This window comes from Rhineura floridana, chromosome 1 (assembly GCF_030035675.1).
Source record: "Rhineura floridana isolate rRhiFlo1 chromosome 1, rRhiFlo1.hap2, whole genome shotgun sequence".
In the NCBI taxonomy this organism is placed as follows: domain Eukaryota; kingdom Metazoa; phylum Chordata; class Lepidosauria; order Squamata; family Rhineuridae; genus Rhineura; species Rhineura floridana.
Window position 1 is genome coordinate 239,991,354 of NC_084480.1, and position 20,743 is coordinate 240,012,096.

Below are 20,743 nucleotides of genomic sequence, written 5' to 3' on the forward strand. Positions count from 1 at the left end.
GGAGGTCAGGTCTCCTGCTTCCCTGGTGCATTCACTAGAGGTGCCCAATTTCCCTGCTTTTTAAAGTTTGATAGAAATATCTGTGGACTATTTAGCTGTGACTGAAATGAGAAATAAAGAGCATTGTTTGAGATTCCGTGCAATCCCTGAGGAAACAGGTGAAGACATTAGAGATAAAATTGTTAATGCTTTAGTAAAATTTCTGGACTTGAATGAAGATAGGATGGAATTTGAAATAGACAAAGTTTATAGAATTAACCCCAGATATGCAACAATGAAAAAAATTCCAAGAGATGTGCTTGTTCATTTCGTAAAGAAGACGACCAGAGATATGGTTTTACAGCAACACTTTAAATATACCTTTAAAATTGATGGTAAGGAAATACTGGTGATGAAGGAAATTCCTATTAGACTTTTACGTAAGAGAAAAGAATATGCTTTCCTTACAGAAAAACTTAAGCAATGCAAAATTCAATTTAGGTGGGATGTTCCAGAAGGAGTGATTTTTACATTCAGACAACAGAAATACAGACTGAATACTGTTCAAAAAGCAAGGGACTTCTTGAGAAAAGCTTCAAAAGATATGGAAGAAGATAAACTCAAAGATATGGATATAGTTCCTGGGAAACAAAGTCAACAAGGATATGCAGAGGAGGGGAAGGAAGATGATGGATCAAAAGGAGCATCAGGCAAATTTTAAAATACACGCTTAATGATGGATTACAAATACCTAACTTGGAATATAAATGGAGCCAACACGGCGCAGAAGAGAAAGAAAGTGTTTCATTATTTGAAAAAATTAAAATTGGATATAATTTGTTTACAAGAAACTCATATTCAGAAGAAAGATTCCAAATATTTGATTTGTAAAAATTTGGGTGAAGAATTTATTTCAGCTGGACCAAAAAAAAAAAATGGAGTTGTTCTCTATATTAACCCACAATTGCTTCCTAAATTGGTATTATTGGACGATAGTGGTAGATTTGTGGGGGTTGAAATTACTTTACAAGGTACAAACATTTTGATAGTGGGTATTTATGCCCCCAATGAAGATAAAACAAGGTTTTATACAGGACTTATGGAAAAATTGTCAGAGTTTTCATATGAGCATTGGTGTGTCATGGGTGACTGGAATGGGGTAATCTCACCAAAAATTGATAGGCTTTCTGAAAAAAATATCAAAGAGACACAAGGTAAATTACCGAAGATTTGTTTTGAACTCATGGAACATTTAGAATTGGTGGATACCTGGAGATATATAAATGATAATGCAAAGGAATTTACTTATTTTTCAGAAAGACATAAAACATTTTCGAGGATTGATATGATTTGGATGTCAAAAATTTTAGCGAAGGATATTTTTAAAATGGATATATTACCAAAAACTTTTTCGGACCACAATCCTGTGATATTAACTTTAAAAAAAAAAAATCTTGGATTTAGATGGAGACTAAATGAATCTTTATTACAGAATGATAAAGTAGTACAAGAATGTAAGAAGAAATTAAAGGAGTTCTTTGAATATAATTTATATAAAGGAACAAGTGAAAATATTGTTTGGGATACTAGTAAGGCATTTATGAGGGGATACTTTATTAAATGTAATTCTGAATTAAAAAAAAAGAAACAACAGAAAATGCAATTAATTTTGGAAGAAATAAAACAAAAAGAGGAAGAATTGAAAAAGAATCCAGCTAAAGTTTCTATTGTAAATCAAATTAAAATGTTACAGAAGCAAGTATCAATGTTGACAGTTAGAGAAATTGAAAGGAAACTAAATTTTGCTAAACAAAGGACTTTTGAATTTGCAAATAAACCTGGGAAATGGTTAGCATATAAATTAAGAAAAGAACGTCAAAAAAATATTATTTTAAAGATACAAGAAGGAGATGAGACGCTGACAGATAATGTAAAAATCAAAAAGATTTTTCATCAATATTACTCAACATTGTATAAGTGTCAAGAAATTCCATCTGAAAAAATAGAAGAGTATTTATCTAAACAGAATTTGCCGAAAATTACAGATTTTCAGAGACAAGTTATTAATGGCCCTATTACGTCAAGAGAGATATCTGAAGCTATAAATAAAATTAAATTAGGACAGGCGCCAGGACCAGATGGGCTATCTGCAATGTATTATAAATGTTTGGAGGAAGAACTCTTGCTACCCTTACAGTCTACAATGAATTCTATTTTGCAAGAGGGAAAGATACCGGATAGTTGGAAAAATGCTAATATAACATTAATACCTAAAGAGGACCAAGATTTAACTAAAACAAAAAATTATCGGCCAATATCTCTACTGAATAATGACTATAAAATTTTTACAATGATTTTGGCTGAAAGATTGAAAATAATATTGCAACAATTTATTCAGGAAGATCAATCAGGGTTTTTACCTAAAAGACAATTACGTGACAACGTCAGGAATGTTTTGAATGTGTTGGAATATTTAGAACAACGAAATGATAAACAAGCAGCTTTGATTTTTTTAGATGCTGAAAAAGCATTTGATAATTTGAATTGGAAATTTATGTTCCAGGTTTTGGAGCAAATGGATTTTGGAGACAACTTTATAAAATGGATCAGATCGATTTATACATCACAGAAGGCCCAGATAATTGTTAATGGAGACTTAACGGATTCATGTGAAATACAAAAGGGTACAAGACAGGGATGTCCATTATCTCCCCTTTTATTTATTCTGGTTTTAGAAGTGCTGCTTAGAGATATAAGGCAAGATAAAAGGATTTCGGGATTAAAAATAAAAAAAGAAGAATATAAATTGAGAGCATTTGCTGATGATTTGATAATTGTACTAGAAAACCCTTTGGAAGGAATTCATATATTGATGGACAAATTAAAAGAATTTGGACCGTTAGCAGGATTTAAGATCAACAATCAAAAAACAAAGATGTTGGTGAAAAATTTAACTTTAAGGGAACAGAAAGAGTTAATGGACAAGACAGATTTTACAATAGAAAAAAAGTTGAAATATCTAGGCATCATCATGACAAATAAAAACTCAAAGCTGTTTCATAATAATTACGAAAAATTATGGACAGAGATTAAGAAAGACTTGCTAAGATGGGATAAACTACAACTGTCATTAATGGGTAGAATATCTGTGATAAAAATGAATGTATTACCGAGAATGATGTTTTTGTTTCAAACAATACCTGTAATATCCTCTGATTTACCTTTTAAACAATGGCAAAAAGATATTTCTAAATTTGTATGGCAAGGAAAAAAACCAAGAGTTAAACTTAAATTACTTCAAGACGCTAAAGAAAGAGGAGGACTGGGATTACCAAATTTGAGACTTTATTTTGCTGCCTGCTGTTTAGTTTGGATAAAGGAATGGATCTTATTGAGGAATAAAAGACTATTGGATTTGGAGGGCCACAATCTGAAGTGGGGATGGCATGGATATCTATGGTATGACAAAGTAAAAGTAAACGTAGACTTTAACAATAATTTTATAAGACGTTCTCTGTTGAAAATATGGAATAGATACAAACCAAGGTTTTATTCGAAAATACCATTATGTGTCTCAAGTCAAGAAGCGTTTTATAGAAGAGAAATGTCTGGAAAAGAGAAATGGTTAACTTATCAAGAACTATTAGAAAATGTACATGGAGAATACACAATGAAAGAGAGAGAACAATTGATAAAGGAAGGATATAGTTTTCATTGGTTTGCCTATTTACAATTGTTAGAAAGATATAAAATGGACAAGAAAATGTATGGGTTTGAAATAAGTAAATCTGATTTTGAAATAGGTTTGTATACAAATGATGAAAACATAATTGCAAAAATGTATAAACTTTTATTGAAAATGGATATGGAGGAAGAACAAGTAAAAGAGTGCATGGTAAAGTGGGCAAAAAATTTTGGTCATAACATACAAATGGATCAATGGGAAAATATGTGGAAAAAAGGCTTGAAATTTACATTATGTTATAATCTTAAAGAAAATTTTTATAAAATGATGTACCGTTGGTACATGACTCCAGAAAAGCTGTCAAAAATGTATAGTAATGTCTCTAATGTTTGTTGGAAATGTAAACAACAAGAAGGATCTTTTTATCATATGTGGTGGTCATGTAAAAAGGCGAAATTATTCTGGGCACAGATAGGTAGGAAGATGCAAAAAATTTTAAAGATAAATATTCAGTCAAAACCAGAATTTTTTTTACTGGGTTTTATGGATAAACAAATAGAAAAGAAATATGGAAGAATATTATTATATATGATTACGGCAGCAAGATTATTATATGCACAAAAGTGGAAAATGGAATCAATACCAACAATGGAAGAATGGCTACTGAAATTAATGGACTTAGTAGAAATGGATAAATTGACGTGTTTACTTAGAGAAAAATCGACAGATACATTCCTTAAGGATTGGAAGCCTCTCTTAGACTTTTTGTCGAAAGATCAAAATAGAATGATGATACTGGGATTTGATGATTAATTTAGACAGCTTATGGAGAAAAGGGATTCTGTATGTACATATTAAGGGACAGGTTTGATGTATATTATATACTTATTGCTGATCTGTGACAAATCGGAAGTCAACCATTTTATTTTTATTTTTTGTTGTAGTATTGTTATGTTTTTTCTTACTTTGTTTTGTTTGTTTTTTGGAAAAATTTGAATAAAAACTATAAAAAAAAAAAAAAAAAAGAAATATCTGTGGGCTATAGGTATCTTCTTAAACCGCAAGATTTTTTGCCTATTAGTGAATCTTAATATAAATGCCACTCTGAAGAACTGGCAGCAACATTTCAAAGTAGTTGTTATGACTAGAAGTGTTATGAGTGGAAGTGTTGCTCCCAGTCTCTAGAGAAGGAGTGTTAGCTAATACCACTGGAGCTTATGTTCTATTTCTATTTTGGGAGCATTAACAGTTGAATCTGAAACTGCAGTTTGATGTAAAATCAGACTGATTACAAAATGTTGTTACTTCAGGAATGACTCTAGCTCTTTGAAAAAACAAACTTAGCCTGTCCAAGATGCATGTTTTCAGGCTGCTATGTTTAAACCACTTCATTTAAGTCAAGGTGGGCACGGTCAATTAAAACCATAGAGCACACCTAGAATATATTTCACCTTGCACTGTTTTATCTTGTGCAAACTGAGACACTCCTGATGTCCACTGGAGACTATTCTGCAGAATAGTCCGTGCCATTATTCCACAATTATTTTTGGATTTTTTTAGTGTAAATTTTGCAAAGTGTTGCTGTACTTCACATGTTCATAGAAACAGAAGCAAAAGAAAATGATTTTCTATAGGAAACTTCACTAAAACTGCAAAGTAAATCAGACATATTTAAAGTGACTATCTCAACTATGTCAACTATCTTAATAATGTTGCTTCTTCCCTGCTAAAACAAGATCAGCACAGCACATGCCTTGTTTCTATTATTTGGGCTGATTGCAGGTGTTGCCACCACTCACCATATGCTCAGAGGCACATGTTACCAAATTCTTGCAAGCTACACAGCAAGTGGATTGGACTGTGAAAGACCAACCCAAATGGTGTTTGCATTTTGACCAATTTGTAGGGCAGTCCAATATCTCAGAGAGGAGGTCAGGTGTCCTGCTCCCCTGGTGCATTCACTATAGCTGCCCAATTTCCCTGCTTTTTAAAATTTGATAGAAATATCTGTGGGCTATAGGTACATTCTTAAACTGCAAGGCTTTTTGCCTATTAGTGAATATAGCTGTATCTCAGGCTGCTTACATTACAATCATATTAGTTCAGTTTTCCAGTTTAAACCTAATCCCCAAATGGAAATAACCTGGGCTGTCCACACATTCAGTAAAGAAAAGCAGATGAGATACATCTGTGAATCATAAATAACACTTCTTTGGTGCCACTGAATTTATTTTTCTGTTATGCTTACAATGAAGTTTCAACTAATGAGAATGTTTAATTCCTGGTGCATACTACCTAATTAATGACCTTTTAAACTAAATGATGGTGACAATAAGATAAAAACAATAGATCTTGCACTCAACTGTGTTATAATGATTTCCTTCATTTCACTTTAACCTATGGTTAAATTGGTTCAGTTAGTGACAATTTGTCTTCACATTACCTCGTACTATAATCAAATTTCATGATTCATTGTTCATCTGAAAAGGGTCAGTTGCAGATTAAACTCATTACTTAGGATGACTTACAAAGATTTTTTTTCTTTTTTGCAAAGCAATGATTGGGTGAAGTAAGTACTATGTATGCCTAAAATTAAATAAGCCAGTCTCCTTTGCAGAAATTTCCATTTGAGCTAATTTTTTTGTTTCTGGTTGGAAGCAAACCCAGATTATTAATATCCATTACGACAGAGTATGCCATAGTAGCTCTTTCAAGTGAATGACTTGAAAATCTGAAAAAAAGACCTTTAGAGCAGAGATGGGGATGTGGTCCTCCAGATGTTGTTGGTCTACAACTCCCATTACTGAAAACCAGCATGGCCAATGGTCAGGGATAAAAGGAATTACACTCCAACAACATTCGTAGGGCCACAGGTCTCCCATCTTGGCTTTAGAGATTCAAGGAGAAAATAATATAATCACTATGCTTATTGCAGGTATTGTGCAAAACAGCATTAAGGAATAGATACATTTATTCTAATACAAGTGAAAAGGGAAAGGAAAAATAATTATCCCAAACTCTTAAAACAACTTAAGTTGCACAGCAAGGAGAGAAAAGGGGATTTGCTGGGAGGAGAGCTCTCCCTAACTAACAGCAAATTTCCACACTGCTTTTTAAGCATTTCACTGCCATGTCTACTTCTCCAGAAATGGGATGTACAAAATGGAATACCAATAGACAACAGTGTACATTATAATTTAACATTCTCTCTTCAACTACTTTCTAGCCTTGCACTTCCTCTTTTAGTCTTTCAGTCACACCACCATCCACACACTGCAATAGAGTTGGACTATTTAGGTCCACCACCCTATTTGCAGTGTAACAAATGAGACAATGGCAATTATCACAGCCCAGCACTGTCAGTCTTCTCCAAACTCCAGATTCGCAATGTGTCTGTGGCTTGGTAAGGGCTCGGGGAAGAAGAGTTTGTTGCTCTCACCTCCTACATAGTGAGCTCCAAGCAAGACACTTCCATGCTATCTATTTGGAGTTCAGGTACATTGAGCTCCGGACAGATAATACACAGGTGATTTAAAGGCTGTGCCTTGGATGAATGGATATTATTTTGTTCATGTCCATGTAAAGCAAGATACCTAAATAGCCTCTGCTTTACCCTGTGAACCATACCAAGCTGAAATGACGGTGGCACATGTGTGAACTATACCAAGCTGAAATGATGGTGGCACATGTGACAGAGAGAGAGACAGACAGACAGACAGAGAGACTTTCCTCCTCACAAAGCGAGCCCATGGGAACAAATTGAGAAATGGAAGCAGTTGGAGGGACTGGTTTTGAGGCAATGTGACTTCTTCATTCATGTCGGAAATTCAGTACGGCCAAGGAAAAGTAATAGTAAACTGTCTTTTGTACATAATTATTTTTAAATTTTACAAAACAATAGTATGTACCGTATATTCCGGCGTATAAGATGACTTTTTAACCCAGGAAAATCTTTTCAAAAGTCGGGGGTCGTCTTATACGCCGGGTGCTGAAAAAGAGCGGGAAAATTAAGTAAAAAAAAAAGCTGCAGCGGGAGTGGAAGCAGTCGCAGCCGCCGTCCAGAGAGACCGTCGCTGCGAGGAAGGCAACGCAGCGAGGCTCAAGAAGTTACGGCAGAGTCCGAGATGAAATTGACTCGAAACGGAGTTACTGCTGTGAGGAGGGAAGCCTCTGCAGAGCCTGAGATGAAATTGACTCGAAACGGAGTTACTGCTGTGAGGAGGGAAGCCTTGGCAGAGCCTGAGATGAAATTGACTCGAAACTGCGTTACTGCCGTGAGGAGGGAAGCCTCGGCAGAGCCTGAGACGAATTGACTCGAAACGGCCAGATACAGGAGGGAGAAGCCACAAAAGGCTCCTGGGGAGAACTTGGGCAAACTCTATATTTTAACTGGAAAAGTTGGGGGTCGTCTTATACGCCCAGTCGTCTTATACGCCGGAATATACGGTAATCCTCCCACTCTCAACATGATGAGGACAAAAAGTTATGTACAAAAGGATGGTTTCAGTCTCAGAAGAAGGAACAGAAAACAAACCATTAAATCACCTTTAAATATGCAGCTCTACTGAACCATTTTTGTGCTTCTCACATTGTGTGGATTCACATGGCCCTTCTTTGGATCCTGGGGTCAGAGTATTTTACACAAATTTTAAACATGCTGTATTTTAAACATGTCATTGCACTATAGAAAAGAAATGAGGGAAATGATTACCTGCAGCCACAGCCTATTGCCTTGAACGGTCCTGCCATTGGCAGTGCATTGGAAAGTAGCAAACTGGCCAGCATTGACTTCTACACTCTGGACACGTAGGAAATGGGGTGTGCTAGCTGTTGAGAGAGGGAGCAAACCATGCCATTAGAATCCTATTTTTCTAATTGACTTATCTTATTTATTTTTTAAAGTAATTGCTTTGTTAAATACTTCTGATAAAATTATGTTGAGAGTCCAAAAAAGCCTGTATGAAATATGTTCTCAAATGTTTGACTCTTTGTGCCCAATATAATAAGGCTGTTTTACATTACTAATATTCCTTTTGTACCAGAATTTAGAACATAACAAAAGAGAAAAGTGTAAATTTATTCTTCTGACTGAGCAAATGATCTTTGCTTACTGATCCTCTTATAAAATATGTTTATGTTCATAAGGATCACACTGAAACCTAATTGATGTTTTGAACAAAAACACAGCAGATTTTTATACTAGTTACTAGACAAGAATTGTGGAAAGTTGTCATGACAACTGTTTTTAAGCCAGGAATTAATATGTAGTAGATGTGTTTTGAAACAATTGCATGATTATACAGCCACGAGAGTGGCTGTATACTATACTCAGCATGGATTTTTCACATTCCGCAATGTTAAATTGAAAATACCCCACATGCCATTCTGATGCTTCCCATAAACTCATTTCAAACAAAACCTTACAAAACTTATAGTCCTGAACTCAGAAACGTTTGCTTACCAACCGTCTCAATTTTCATGGCGATGCACAAAACAGTCAGAGAGAACAGAGAGTTCAAAGTGTAAAAAGAGAGAGAAAACAGACCCCTTTGGGACTTTTTCTATTGGAGTTCTCAAAATCTGTTGAAATTAATTAAAAATCATTCATGTTCACAGAGTACCTGTAATCCTAAAATTGACCTTGCCCCATACTCTGACCTTCATCTTCTGCAGTTTAAAGGTTTTTTTTAAATGCCTGGCTGATTTTTAATTAATTTAAGAAATTTTGCATTGAACTGAATGATGTCAGGCATGTTCAGTAAGATCCAGCTGTCAGTGTTCTAAAAGCCAGACTCACAGTTGTTGGGCTTGCCTAATCAGGGGCCACACCCACACCAGACCTTTATTTCACTTGAGACAGTCATGGCCTCCCCCAAATAATCCTGGGACGTGTAGTTTGTGAAGGGTGCTGACAGGAGACTCTTATTCCCCTGAAAGAGCTCCAGTGGCAAGAGTGGTTTAACAGTGATTGAAGCTCTGTGAGGGGAACAGAGTGTCTCCTAGCAATTCTGAGTATAATCATTTCATAATGCCACACTCCCTGAAATCAATCAACATTTTGAACAAATCATCGATTTCAGAGGGTGGACTTCCCCATAGTTCTAGCTTCTATTACTTTAGATACAGGTCACAATCTGCCAAAGGCATGGGTGCACATCCACTGACGTCAATATGCTTTAATGCATTTAACTCTGCATTGGATTGTGGTCGTCGATAGTGTGCCTAACATCCACCTGCACATACAGTACATCTTCATATGTAAGAATTTACTAGTAATGAAATTTACTTTTACTTGTATTTTTACTTGCATTTAATTTAATGATAGTTGTATCCAATGCTGGCATCAGTGGAGTTCCACTTGCACATGAGGACCTCCCCTTCCTCTCCTCCTCCTGCATCTCTAAACACTCTAAAGCAGATTTGGAGGATGTGCAGGGGGCTGCTGGAGGGGAGGAAAAGGGGAAGTTATGTTGCACAAATGAAACAGCAGTATTTGATATAATCCAGCCTTTCCACAAAATGTTGATCAGAATCATATTTACATACTGCACATCATTAAACAACAACAACAGAAAGGGTAGTAAAGGAAAGGAAAATACTAACACCAACAATGCTGCTAAAGGAAAAAAGACATGTTTTATATGTACTTTAGAAAATTTTATCAGGTAGCTAACATTTGATACAAATGTTTTACGATGGGATTACAACTGGCAAGCAGTACTATACAATGCATTTTTTTCTATATGCCAAGGATAGCATGCTTGAGGAATCTGGGAGTAGTGGTGGCTAGTAATATTTTGACTTTAGTAGGGCTGCAATTTTTAACCTTGCTATTTTCATCACAATAGGACTTACACAGCACCTATTTAGGAAAATGTGTCATTAACACATGTGCAGTGCCACCGCCTCATCACCAAAAATATATCAGTTATTTGCACATCTATAGACAATGGAAGAGCTTCCTTGTAAGAAGGCCAAGCATGATTTTCAGACAGGATTGACTCCACATCTCTTATTTAGAAATTAAGCCATACCACATGACAAAAGTTTCTGAATTCTTGTATTGATTATACCTGCACATTAATTAGTCCCAGGCTATGGTCTGAAGGCACATAAAGCCAGCTCCCTGCTGAACCTAAGCAGGGTCAGGGTCTGGTCAGTGGGAAACTGCCTAGGAACCATATGTAAGCTGCTTTGGGTTTCTATCATGAAAAGAAAGGCAGGGTACAAATGTAACTAACTAACTAACTAACTAACTAACTAAACTAACTAACTAGCTAGCTAACTAACTAACTAACTAACTAACTAACTAACTAATTAATTAATTAATTAATAGCCAAAAAACTAAAAGCACTTCCATTTAACATGTGAGGAACACTTTCTTCCAGTTGCATGCAGTTCTCCCCCTCAAAAAAAAATCAGTTTAAGTTATCATTATCCAAACCACTTTTAAAATAATAAAGTATTACAACCAACAGTCAAAAATAAATTCTATTTGAGCTAGGGCACATCAGAGCACAGCAGAACATATTTGCAATCCATGGCTCAGTCCTGAAAATGTAAAATAATAATCTCTGCTCATGTGCCAAGTACATCACATCAGACTAAGCATAATCTGTCTGTTATGTTTGAGATTAGGGAGAATATCTTCCAGGGGAATGATGTGGATATCCAGACAGGCGTAGAGTTCAAATGTTTCATTTTAAAAATCACTGACAAAACTCATAAAGGCAGAAATAGTAGCACCAGCATTTCCCTCCATTCCTCTGCATTGAAAATATTCTGACCTTAAGCTAAGGGAGGGGCTTGTTGCAACCAGATGCACACAACTTTTCTGGAAACACTTTTGAAAATACTCTGGAATTGCAAGTGGCTCAGATGAAACTGCCCTGTTCCACCCAACTTTTAATGAGTGAATGCAGGGAAATTGTTAATACAGAGTTTGTTGCAACACATACACAAGCCATCCACTATTTCTCCTTCCAATTCCCCAATTAACAAAAATAAATGCAAAATGATTAAGTAAAAAATATATATGTATTATAGAAAGAGACTCGCTGCGTGCTCTCTTTCTCTCTCTCTTCATAGTAAGGTCAAACCCACAAACACAAAAAATACTAATCTAAACAAAAAATGCTCCTCAAAGTAAGAAAGACTCCCTGTTGCTTCTCTAGTTACCTATGAAGAACCAGGCTAAGGCTACCACATAGGGCTGTTCTTGAAGCAGACCTGGTTCAGCCCCAACTCCTCCTTAATTTGCTATACTGGCTGTGCTGGATAAACCTCAAAACAAAAGATGGAGTAGGAGCCTTCCTAGTAGGCAGTCCAGGGAGGAATCTCTTTGCCGTAGCTACACTATTGGATTAGGACTGGCTGATTGGTGCAGAAAACTGACTGGCTAGAGAACAGGTGACTGGTAGAAATGCCTTCACAAGCCTCTCTAAGGTTCAAGAAATGATACAAATGTGTGTAGGGCAAGAAAGAGTGAGCAGCTTTGATTGGGTGGGGGTAAAAAGTGCTTGGCATTTTCATTGAGAGGGCTTTGCCCCAGTAGCCCTAGTGAACCAGACTCCACTGTCTGGCGCGTACACACTCCAGAATGAGCTCACCTGATCCACAGCTGCCAAACTCAACTGCGGATCAGAATATGCCTCTCTCCAAATTTTATGAGATGATCTGAGGGCTGTCTTTAATTTTTCTTTCTTTTACGGTCAAAAACTGTTTTGAGTGTCGTGTCCAGACACACTCCTGGCACACACAATGAAGAATAGCTGCTTCCATTGGCTGATCAGGATTTTAGTGTCAAGATTGCTGGGCTTCCACAGAGCTGGATAGGACCTTTATTATTTATGTGTTTACATTTATTTATTTATTTATTTATTTATTACATTTATACCCCACCTTTCTTTTCATGATAGAAACCCAAGGCGGCTTACATAGGGTTCCCAGGCAGTCTCCCATCCAGGCAGTGACCAGACCTGACCCTGCTTAGCTTCAGCAGGTTGCTGGCCTCATGTGCCTTCAGACCATAGCCTGGGACCTTTATCAAGGAATACACTTTGGAAACAGCAGTGCCACATACATTTCAACAATATCTCAGAATAGTTTTAAAATATAATGCTCAAGAACTTACTGCATGGGTGTCCCAAAACCTTCACATCATCAATAGCCAGATATCCTTGGTGACCTGAAGTTATTACTTCAAAAACTACCTGAAATATTAAAAGGGCAAGTGTTATCAGCTCTGTTAATGAAAATAAACATTCATGCTCTTGAAAGGTTATTATAAAAGCAACACAGCTATTTTATTTTTTAAACCAATGCTAAGAATTTGCAAAATGCTTAGAAACAATACTTTTCAAACAACAGGAACAGAAGAAGAGGCTGCTGGATCAGGCTTGTGGCCCATCTAGTCCAGCATCCTATTCTCACAGTGGCCAAGCAAATGCCCATAGGAAGCCTGCAAGCAGGACCCGAGTATGAGAGCACTCTCCCCTCCTACAGCTTCCGGCAACTGGTTTTCAGAGGCATAGTGCCTCTGACTATGGTGGCAGGGCACAGCCATCATGGCTAGCTGCTATATAGGAACATAGTGAATCAAGCTTTACAATCTAAACAATTTTATTCATGAGTAATTTGATGGCTATACCTGTACTTACAACTGATTTACTCATACATTAGCTATATCAACGTGCAATTCAATACATGACCTCATTATTTTAGCATTAAGAAAATGGGTCAATAAAATGCAACTAGCAAATTGTACCAATTCCATCAAAATAAGAATTATGCTTGCTTAAAGTTATGCACAGACAATACTCCTGGGTTAAATATAAACTAAGAATGCCAGAAAACATTTTAAATTTTTCTAACATTCTTTATTTTCGATGTTCATATTTGGACCCACTCAAATTTATACAAGTATATGCTTCTATTCTTAATTATAATTATATATTAACTTGATCATTGTTATGATTGTCCAAATTATTTCAAACCAACCCATTGCTGTGAGGATGGGGCGGTTCTCTTTTTCAGTTTTTAGTGATGCACATTTTTGCATCTGTTAGTAAATTGACTAGTACTTCCAAATCTGCATCTGTATCTTTTCATTTGATTCTTTAGCTAACCTAGAAGCAAGAGTTTGGGGTCTAAAAGTAACATATATCTTGCTAATGCATTGACTGTATTACAAATAAGGCTTTAAAAGTTTTTTTTTAACATTCCCCTATATATGTAAGTCAGCACTTATTATGAGTTGCTCCATATATTTGATTAAATATGTGCAAAGATAAGTAACATTGATACTGGATTTTAAACAAACTTTCTTTAGATCTGCTGAAATTAATTTTGGAGGACCTTTTTTATCTGTATGCACATCCATTCTTCTTTGTCTATCTCTTGATCTAAATCCCCCTCGTCAATTTCTTCATAAAAGTCCTAGATTCAGTTTCCATATTGCTAATTTTTTCTAGAATTTTCTTATTATACAGCCACAAGAGTGGCTGTATACTACAGCCAGCGTGTAGTTTTCACATTCTGCAATGTTAAATTGAAAATACCCCCATGCCATTCTCATTCTTCCCATAAGCTCATTTCAAAACAAAACCTTACAAACCTTATAGTGCTGAACTCAGAAATGGTTGCTTAACAGCCCTGTAAATTTTCATGGTGATACACAAAACAGTCAGAGAGAATAGAGAGTTCAAAGTCCAAAAAGAGAGAAAAAAAACCCAGAGCCCTTTTGGACTTTTTTCTGTCAGAGTTCTCATAATCTGTTGAAATTCATTTAAAATCAGCCGTGTTCACAGAGCACCTGTACTCCTGTTACTGACCTTGCCCCATACCCTGACCTTCATCTTCTGCAGTTTAAAAGTTAAATATAGGCTGGTCTGTGACCGAAATAAATTTATTCATTCATTCATTGAAAGTTAAAAAAAATGTCTGACTGATTTTTAATTAATTTAAGAAATTTTGGCTTGAACCCAATTATAATGTTGGGCATGCTCAGTAAGAACCAACTGTCAGTGTTCTAAAAGCCTCACAGCTTCTGGGCTTGCCTATTCAGGGGGACACACGCACATTAGACTTTGATTTCATGTGAGACAGTTATGGCTTCCCTCAAAGAATCCTGGGAAGTGTAGTTTGTGAAGGGTGCTGAGAGGAGACTCCTATCCCCCTGAGAGAGCTCCAGTGGCCAGACTGGTTTAACAGTCAGCCACTCTGAGTATGGTGTAGTGGCTAAGGTGCTGGACTACGACCTGGGAGACCAGGGTTCGAATCCCCACACAGCCATGAAGCTCACTGGGTGATCTTGGGCCCATCACTGCCTCCCAGCTTCAGAGGAAGGCAATGGTAAACCACCTCTGAATACTGCTTACCATGACAACCCTATTCATAGGGTCGCCATAAGTCGGGATCAACTTGAACGCAGTCCATTTCCATTTTCACTCTGACTGAAGCAGAGCTCCCATCAGCCCAATTGAGTGGCCATGCTAGCTGGGGCTGATAGGAGTTGTAGTTCAAAAAAGTAACTTTTCCAAGCTCTGGACTGAAGGTCTGTGTCTCCTAGCAACTCTCAATATCCTTCACTAACTACACTTCCCAGGATTATTTGAAAGAAGCCATGACTCTCCAAAGTGAAATAAAGGCCTGATGTGGATGTGGCCAGGGACAGCTTTGGTTTAAATTTGGGTGGGAAGCTACATATGCCTCCAGTACAATAAAAAGGTGGGAGAAACGCTGAAAAGCAATGATATTGTTCACAATGTTTTCTTTTGGAGAGGAAAGGGTCTTCCCCTCTGTCCAGTACCCACCCACCCAATCTCCTCCCCTCCCCTTCTCCTGCCCTCCCTGCCCCTCCTCCAGATCAGTGTTGGACTATGACCTCGGAGACCAGGGTTCGAATCCCCACACAGCCATGAAGCTCACTGGGGGACCTTGGGCCAGACAATGCCTCTCAGCCTCAGAGGAAGGCAACGTTAAATCACCTCTGAATACCATTTACCATGAAAACCCTATTCAAAAGGTCGCGATACGTCTGGTCAACTTTAAGGCAGTCCATTTCCATTTTCAAACATGACTGCAGAAAAATAAATTCCACTGAACTCAAAAAGCAGGCAAATGATCAAACTCACCTTCCCTTCTCCTTCCTATTCCCTCCCTCTTGCCCCTTCCCTCCCCCTTCCTCATCCCCTTCCAATCCCCTCCTTCCCCTTCCAATCCCGTCTTCCTCCTCCCCATGATCAGTTTTACCTATCTTAAGCATGATTGCACAGAGGTAAATACCACTGAACTTTATAAGCATGCAAATGATCAAACCTGCCCTCCCCTCTCCCTTCCTTTGCCCCCCTCCAATATGCTCCTTCCCGTTCCTCCTCCCTCTCCTCCTCCCCCATGGTCAGTTTTTCCTGTCCTAACCATGATTGCATAGGAGTGAATCCCATTGAATTCAATAAGCATACAAATGATCAGACCTGCTTTCCCCCTCCCCTCTTCTTCCTTCTCCCCTGCCCAGTCCAGCCCTCCCCCCCCGGTCAGTTTTACCTATCCTAAACATGACAGGATCCCATTTCTTACCTCCTGGATTAAAAGGCAGAGAAATTCACTAATAAGCAAAAAAAAAACCTTGCAGTTTAAGAACGTACCTATAGCCCACAGATATTTCTATCAAACTTTAAAAAGCAGGGAAATTGGGCAGCTACAGTAAAGTCCCTTGCTCCGTTCCATTATCCAACATACGTTTGCGATATGATCTCTGGTACCTCTTCCCTTTCTAAATCCAGCTTGGATGTCTGGCATTTCTCACTCCATATATGGTAAGAGTGTTTGTTGTAGAATCTTCAGCATTACTTTACTTGCATGGGATATTAAGGCAATAGTTCGATAATTCCCTGGGATCCCCTTTCTTTGGAATTGGGATGTATATGGAATGCCTCCAATCTGTGGGCCATTGTTTAATTTTCCATATTTCTTGACAGATTTTTGTCAAATTTGTCAAATTTCGGACAGATTCAGTCTCAGTAGCTTGTAACAACTCTATTGGTATACCATTTATTCCTGGTGATTTGTTTCTTCCAAGTATTTTAAGAGCAGCTTTCACCTCACATTCTAAAATTTCTGGTTCTTCATCATACGGTTCCTCACAAACATACACTGGATAATGGAACGGATCAAGGAATTTCAGAAGGAAATCATCCTGTGATTTATAGATTATAGCAAAGCCTGTGACTGTGTAGATCAGGAAAAACTATGGAATGCTTTAAAAGAATGGGGGTGCCACAGCATCTGATTGTTCTGATGTGCAACCTATACTCCGGACAATAAGCTACTGTAAGGACAGAATATGGAGAAACCAACTGGTTCCCAATTGGAAAGGGTGTGAGACAGGGGTGTATTTTATGATCCTATTTGTTTAATCTGTACACAGAACATATTATACAAAAAGCTGGATTGGACCAAGATGAAGGAGGTGTGAAAATTAGAGGGAGAAATATCAATAATTTAAGTTATGCAGACGATACCATACTACTAGCAGAAACCAGTAATGATTTGAAACGAATGCTGATGAAAATTAAAGAGGAAAGCAAAAAAGCAGGACTACAGCTGAACATCAAGAAGACTAAAGTAATGACAACAGAAGATTTTTGACAACGAGGACATTGAACTTGTCAAGAATTATCAATACCTTGGCACAGTCATTAACCAAAATGGAGACAATAGTCAAGAAATCGGACTGGGGAGTCTGGGGAGGGCAGCTGTGAGAGAACTAGAAAAGGTCCTCAAATGCAAAGATGTATCACTGCACACTAAAGTCAGGATCATTCAGACCATGGTATTCCCGATCTCTATGTATGGAGGTGAAAGTTGGACAGTGAAAAAAGGCGATAAGAGAAAAATCAACTCATTTGAAATGTGGTGTTGGAGGAGAGCTCTGTGCATACCATGGACTGCGAAAAAGACAAATAATTGGGTGTTAGAACAAATTAAACCAGAACTGTCACTAGAAGCTAAAATGATGAAACTAAAGTTATCATACTTTGGATACATCATGAGAAGTCATGATTCACTAGAAAAGACAGTCATGCTAGGAAAAACAGAAAGGAGTAGAAAAAGAGGAAGACCAAACAAGAGATGGATTGATTCCATAAAGGAAGCCACAGACCTGAACTTATAAGATCTGAACAGGGTGGCTCATGACAGATGCTCTTGGAGGTTACTGATTCATAGGGTCGCAGTAAGTCGTAATTGACTTGAAGGCATACAACAACAACAAAATGATTTGTTTTTATCAATTGCGTTGTAAGTCAGATTTCCAAGTATTTTATTAGTTTTGCCAGCTATGATTAAATTGCAGTGCTGTTTTAATATGATTGTTTTATTGTTTATTTTAATTATGGATGCTTATATTTTAATGTTTCTGTAACTGGTTTTTAAACTTGGTAAGCTGGTTAGGAGCCTATTTTGGCATTATGTGGTATATAAATATATAAATATTTGTTCTCATTGAAAAACATAGCAGAATTTAAAAAAACAACCACTGCAGAACGTCAAAGCAATCTTGCATTTTTGGCATGATGAGGGTATTCAGATATGTTGCCCCATCCTATCTTCTTAGATTTCCACCAACTGAACAATATAAGTGCAGCACATCCATTGGCCATAGTCCTTTTGTTGGTTATAAATAGGTCACAAGATAAATGTAACTACTCTTGACAGCTGAATTAAGAGCATTTCAAAGTAGACGGTTCAAAACTTCTGGCAAGCCTAGCTCTGAGCAATCCAAAACTGGTTATGCAGAAAAGAATGTTTCAGTGACATAAATGGGAACACTTTCATAGGCATAGCCGATACGTGTTAAAGTCTGATAAATTAAATCTGCTTTCTTCTATGAAACAAACACAATTATTGCTTTCGATTATGGACAGACTGTGGAGTTTTATATTTAAGCAATCTATCCGTGGAAAGAGAGGGAAATTTTGTTCAGCATGCATGCATTTCCGTATTCTACTATCACTGCTGAAGCACAGACTTTAGTTTTCACAGCACTCAAGTTTCAAATAAAGTAAATAAAGTCCAGAAATCCCTTCACAGCTATTATTTTATTTAACTTTAGAATCATTGTACTGTGAAACTAGATCAAGGACACCAGAATAACACACCTCATGAAATTTGTTTTCACCTAAGTTTCACCCAGATTCATATTGGTTCCAGCATTGTGCAGAACTAACCCCCTGACGGCATGGTATCTGCAATATGCCTTCTTCAGAATACAATGATCAATTGGGGATGAGATACATCCTTCAGGTATCTTGGTTCCAACCTGTATAGAACTTTGCACACCAGTACCAGCACCTTGAGCTTAGCCCAGTAACTAATTGGAACCCAATGCAATTCTTGCAGCAGGAAAAGCTGCAAATATGGTGATATCCCATCCCAGCAAGCAGCTGAGTTGCCCATATTTTGCACTAGACGTAGCTTCTGGGTCAGCTTCAAGGGCAACCGCACACAGAGTGAATTGAGAGATCCATAGTTCAATCTCCCAACTTTTCATAGAATCACAGACTTGGAAGAAACCTAAAGGTCATCTAGTCCAACTTCCTGCTGATGCTGGAAATCCATTAATATATCATCCCTGATAGGTGGTCATCCAGCCATTGCTTTAGAAAACTCAATGAAAGAGAGTCCACCAGCTTCTGAGGCAGCTTGTTCCACTGTTGAATAGCTTACAAAGTCAGAATGTTATCTCTACTATTTAGTGTAGATCCTTTTTTTTTCTTTTAATTGGTTCAAGTCCTATTCACTAGAGCAGCAGAAAACAAATTTGCTCCATCACCTACATGACAACCCTTCAAATATTTGAAGATGACCATCATATTGCCTATGTTCAACATACCCAACTCCTTCAACCTTTCTTCATAGAACTTGATATCCAGGCCCCTCACCGTTTTTGTTACTCTCCTCTGGATACAATCCTGTTTGTTGATATCCTATTTAAACAGTATGCTCAGAACTCAGTGCGGTATCCCAGGGTCTGGTCCCAATACTGGATACTATAATTCTGCTGATGCAACCTAGAACTATATTAGGTATTGTGGATTGATTGTGTGATATGTTTTTTTAACTGTTTAGAATATTTTAATGTTATTATAAACAACATTGGTAGGCATATTACCTGAAAAGCAGTCTATAACCCAAATAAATAAATAAGCCATATTTATTACGTATTTATTAGTTGTACTCTGATAAAAAAATATAACAAGGTGGTGTATGTAACCCCCCCACACACACTACAAAAACATAAATAAAAACATAAAGACTGGTTAGTTTAAAAAAACCCAAGGCCTGATTGAAGTAATTTTCACAGTCTTAGTTGTCTAAAACAGCCTTTCCCCACCTTTGGGAAACTCCCATCAGCCCCAGCCAGCATGGTCAATTGCCAGGAATTAAGGGAACTGTAGTCCAGCAACATCTGGGGACCCAAAGGTTGGGGAAGGTTAATCTAATGAATGAAGGGGTGACAAGGAGTTCCACAAAACAGGATCTGCCACCCTGACAATTCAATCCATGATAAAGGCCAGCTGAACCTCAGGGGTATGGGGGATCAACAAAAATGCTCCATCAGAAGATCGAGGTGGAACATAGGAATGATATGGTCTTTAAGCTACTTTGGGCCCAAGTTGTTTGGGACTTTGTGAATTATACAGCCACGAGAGTGGCTGTATACTATAGTCAGTAGGGATTTTTCGCGTTCTACCATGTTAAATGAAAATACCGCCCCACACCCCTTTCTGGTGCTTTCTGTAGTTCCAATTCAAAACAAAAACTTACAAGGCTTATACTGTTGGATTCAGAATCGCTTGCTCTACAACTCTGGAAGTTTTCTTGGTGATACACCACCCCCCCACGGAGAATCCACAGGTTAAAGTGAAAAATGGGAGGGAAAAAAACTAGAAGCCGTTTGGACTTTTTTCCCTTGAAATTGACATAATCTGTTGACCTTGATTACAACTCAGAGATGACTCTAAGGTATCCCTAATGAACTGCCCGAGCTTGCCCCAAACACAGTACTTCATCTGAAGT

The 20,743-nt window shown here is 37.4% G+C and overlaps 1 protein-coding gene across 12 annotated transcripts in view; it reads right to left on the reverse strand.

Annotated features, from left to right (window-relative positions):
• Window positions 1-20,743, reverse strand: part of PTPRM (protein tyrosine phosphatase receptor type M) — an 838,757-nt gene that overhangs the window by 510,487 nt on the left and 307,527 nt on the right. For all 12 annotated transcript variants that reach the window (XM_061595686.1, XM_061595700.1, XM_061595730.1 and 9 more), the window contains exons 4-5: window positions 12,798-12,876; window positions 8,376-8,491 (exon numbers count right to left, since the gene is read on the reverse strand). In XM_061595686.1, coding sequence (XP_061451670.1) covers window positions 8,376-8,491; window positions 12,798-12,876 — 195 coding nt within the window. The remainder of the gene's footprint in view (window positions 1-8,375; window positions 8,492-12,797; window positions 12,877-20,743) is intronic.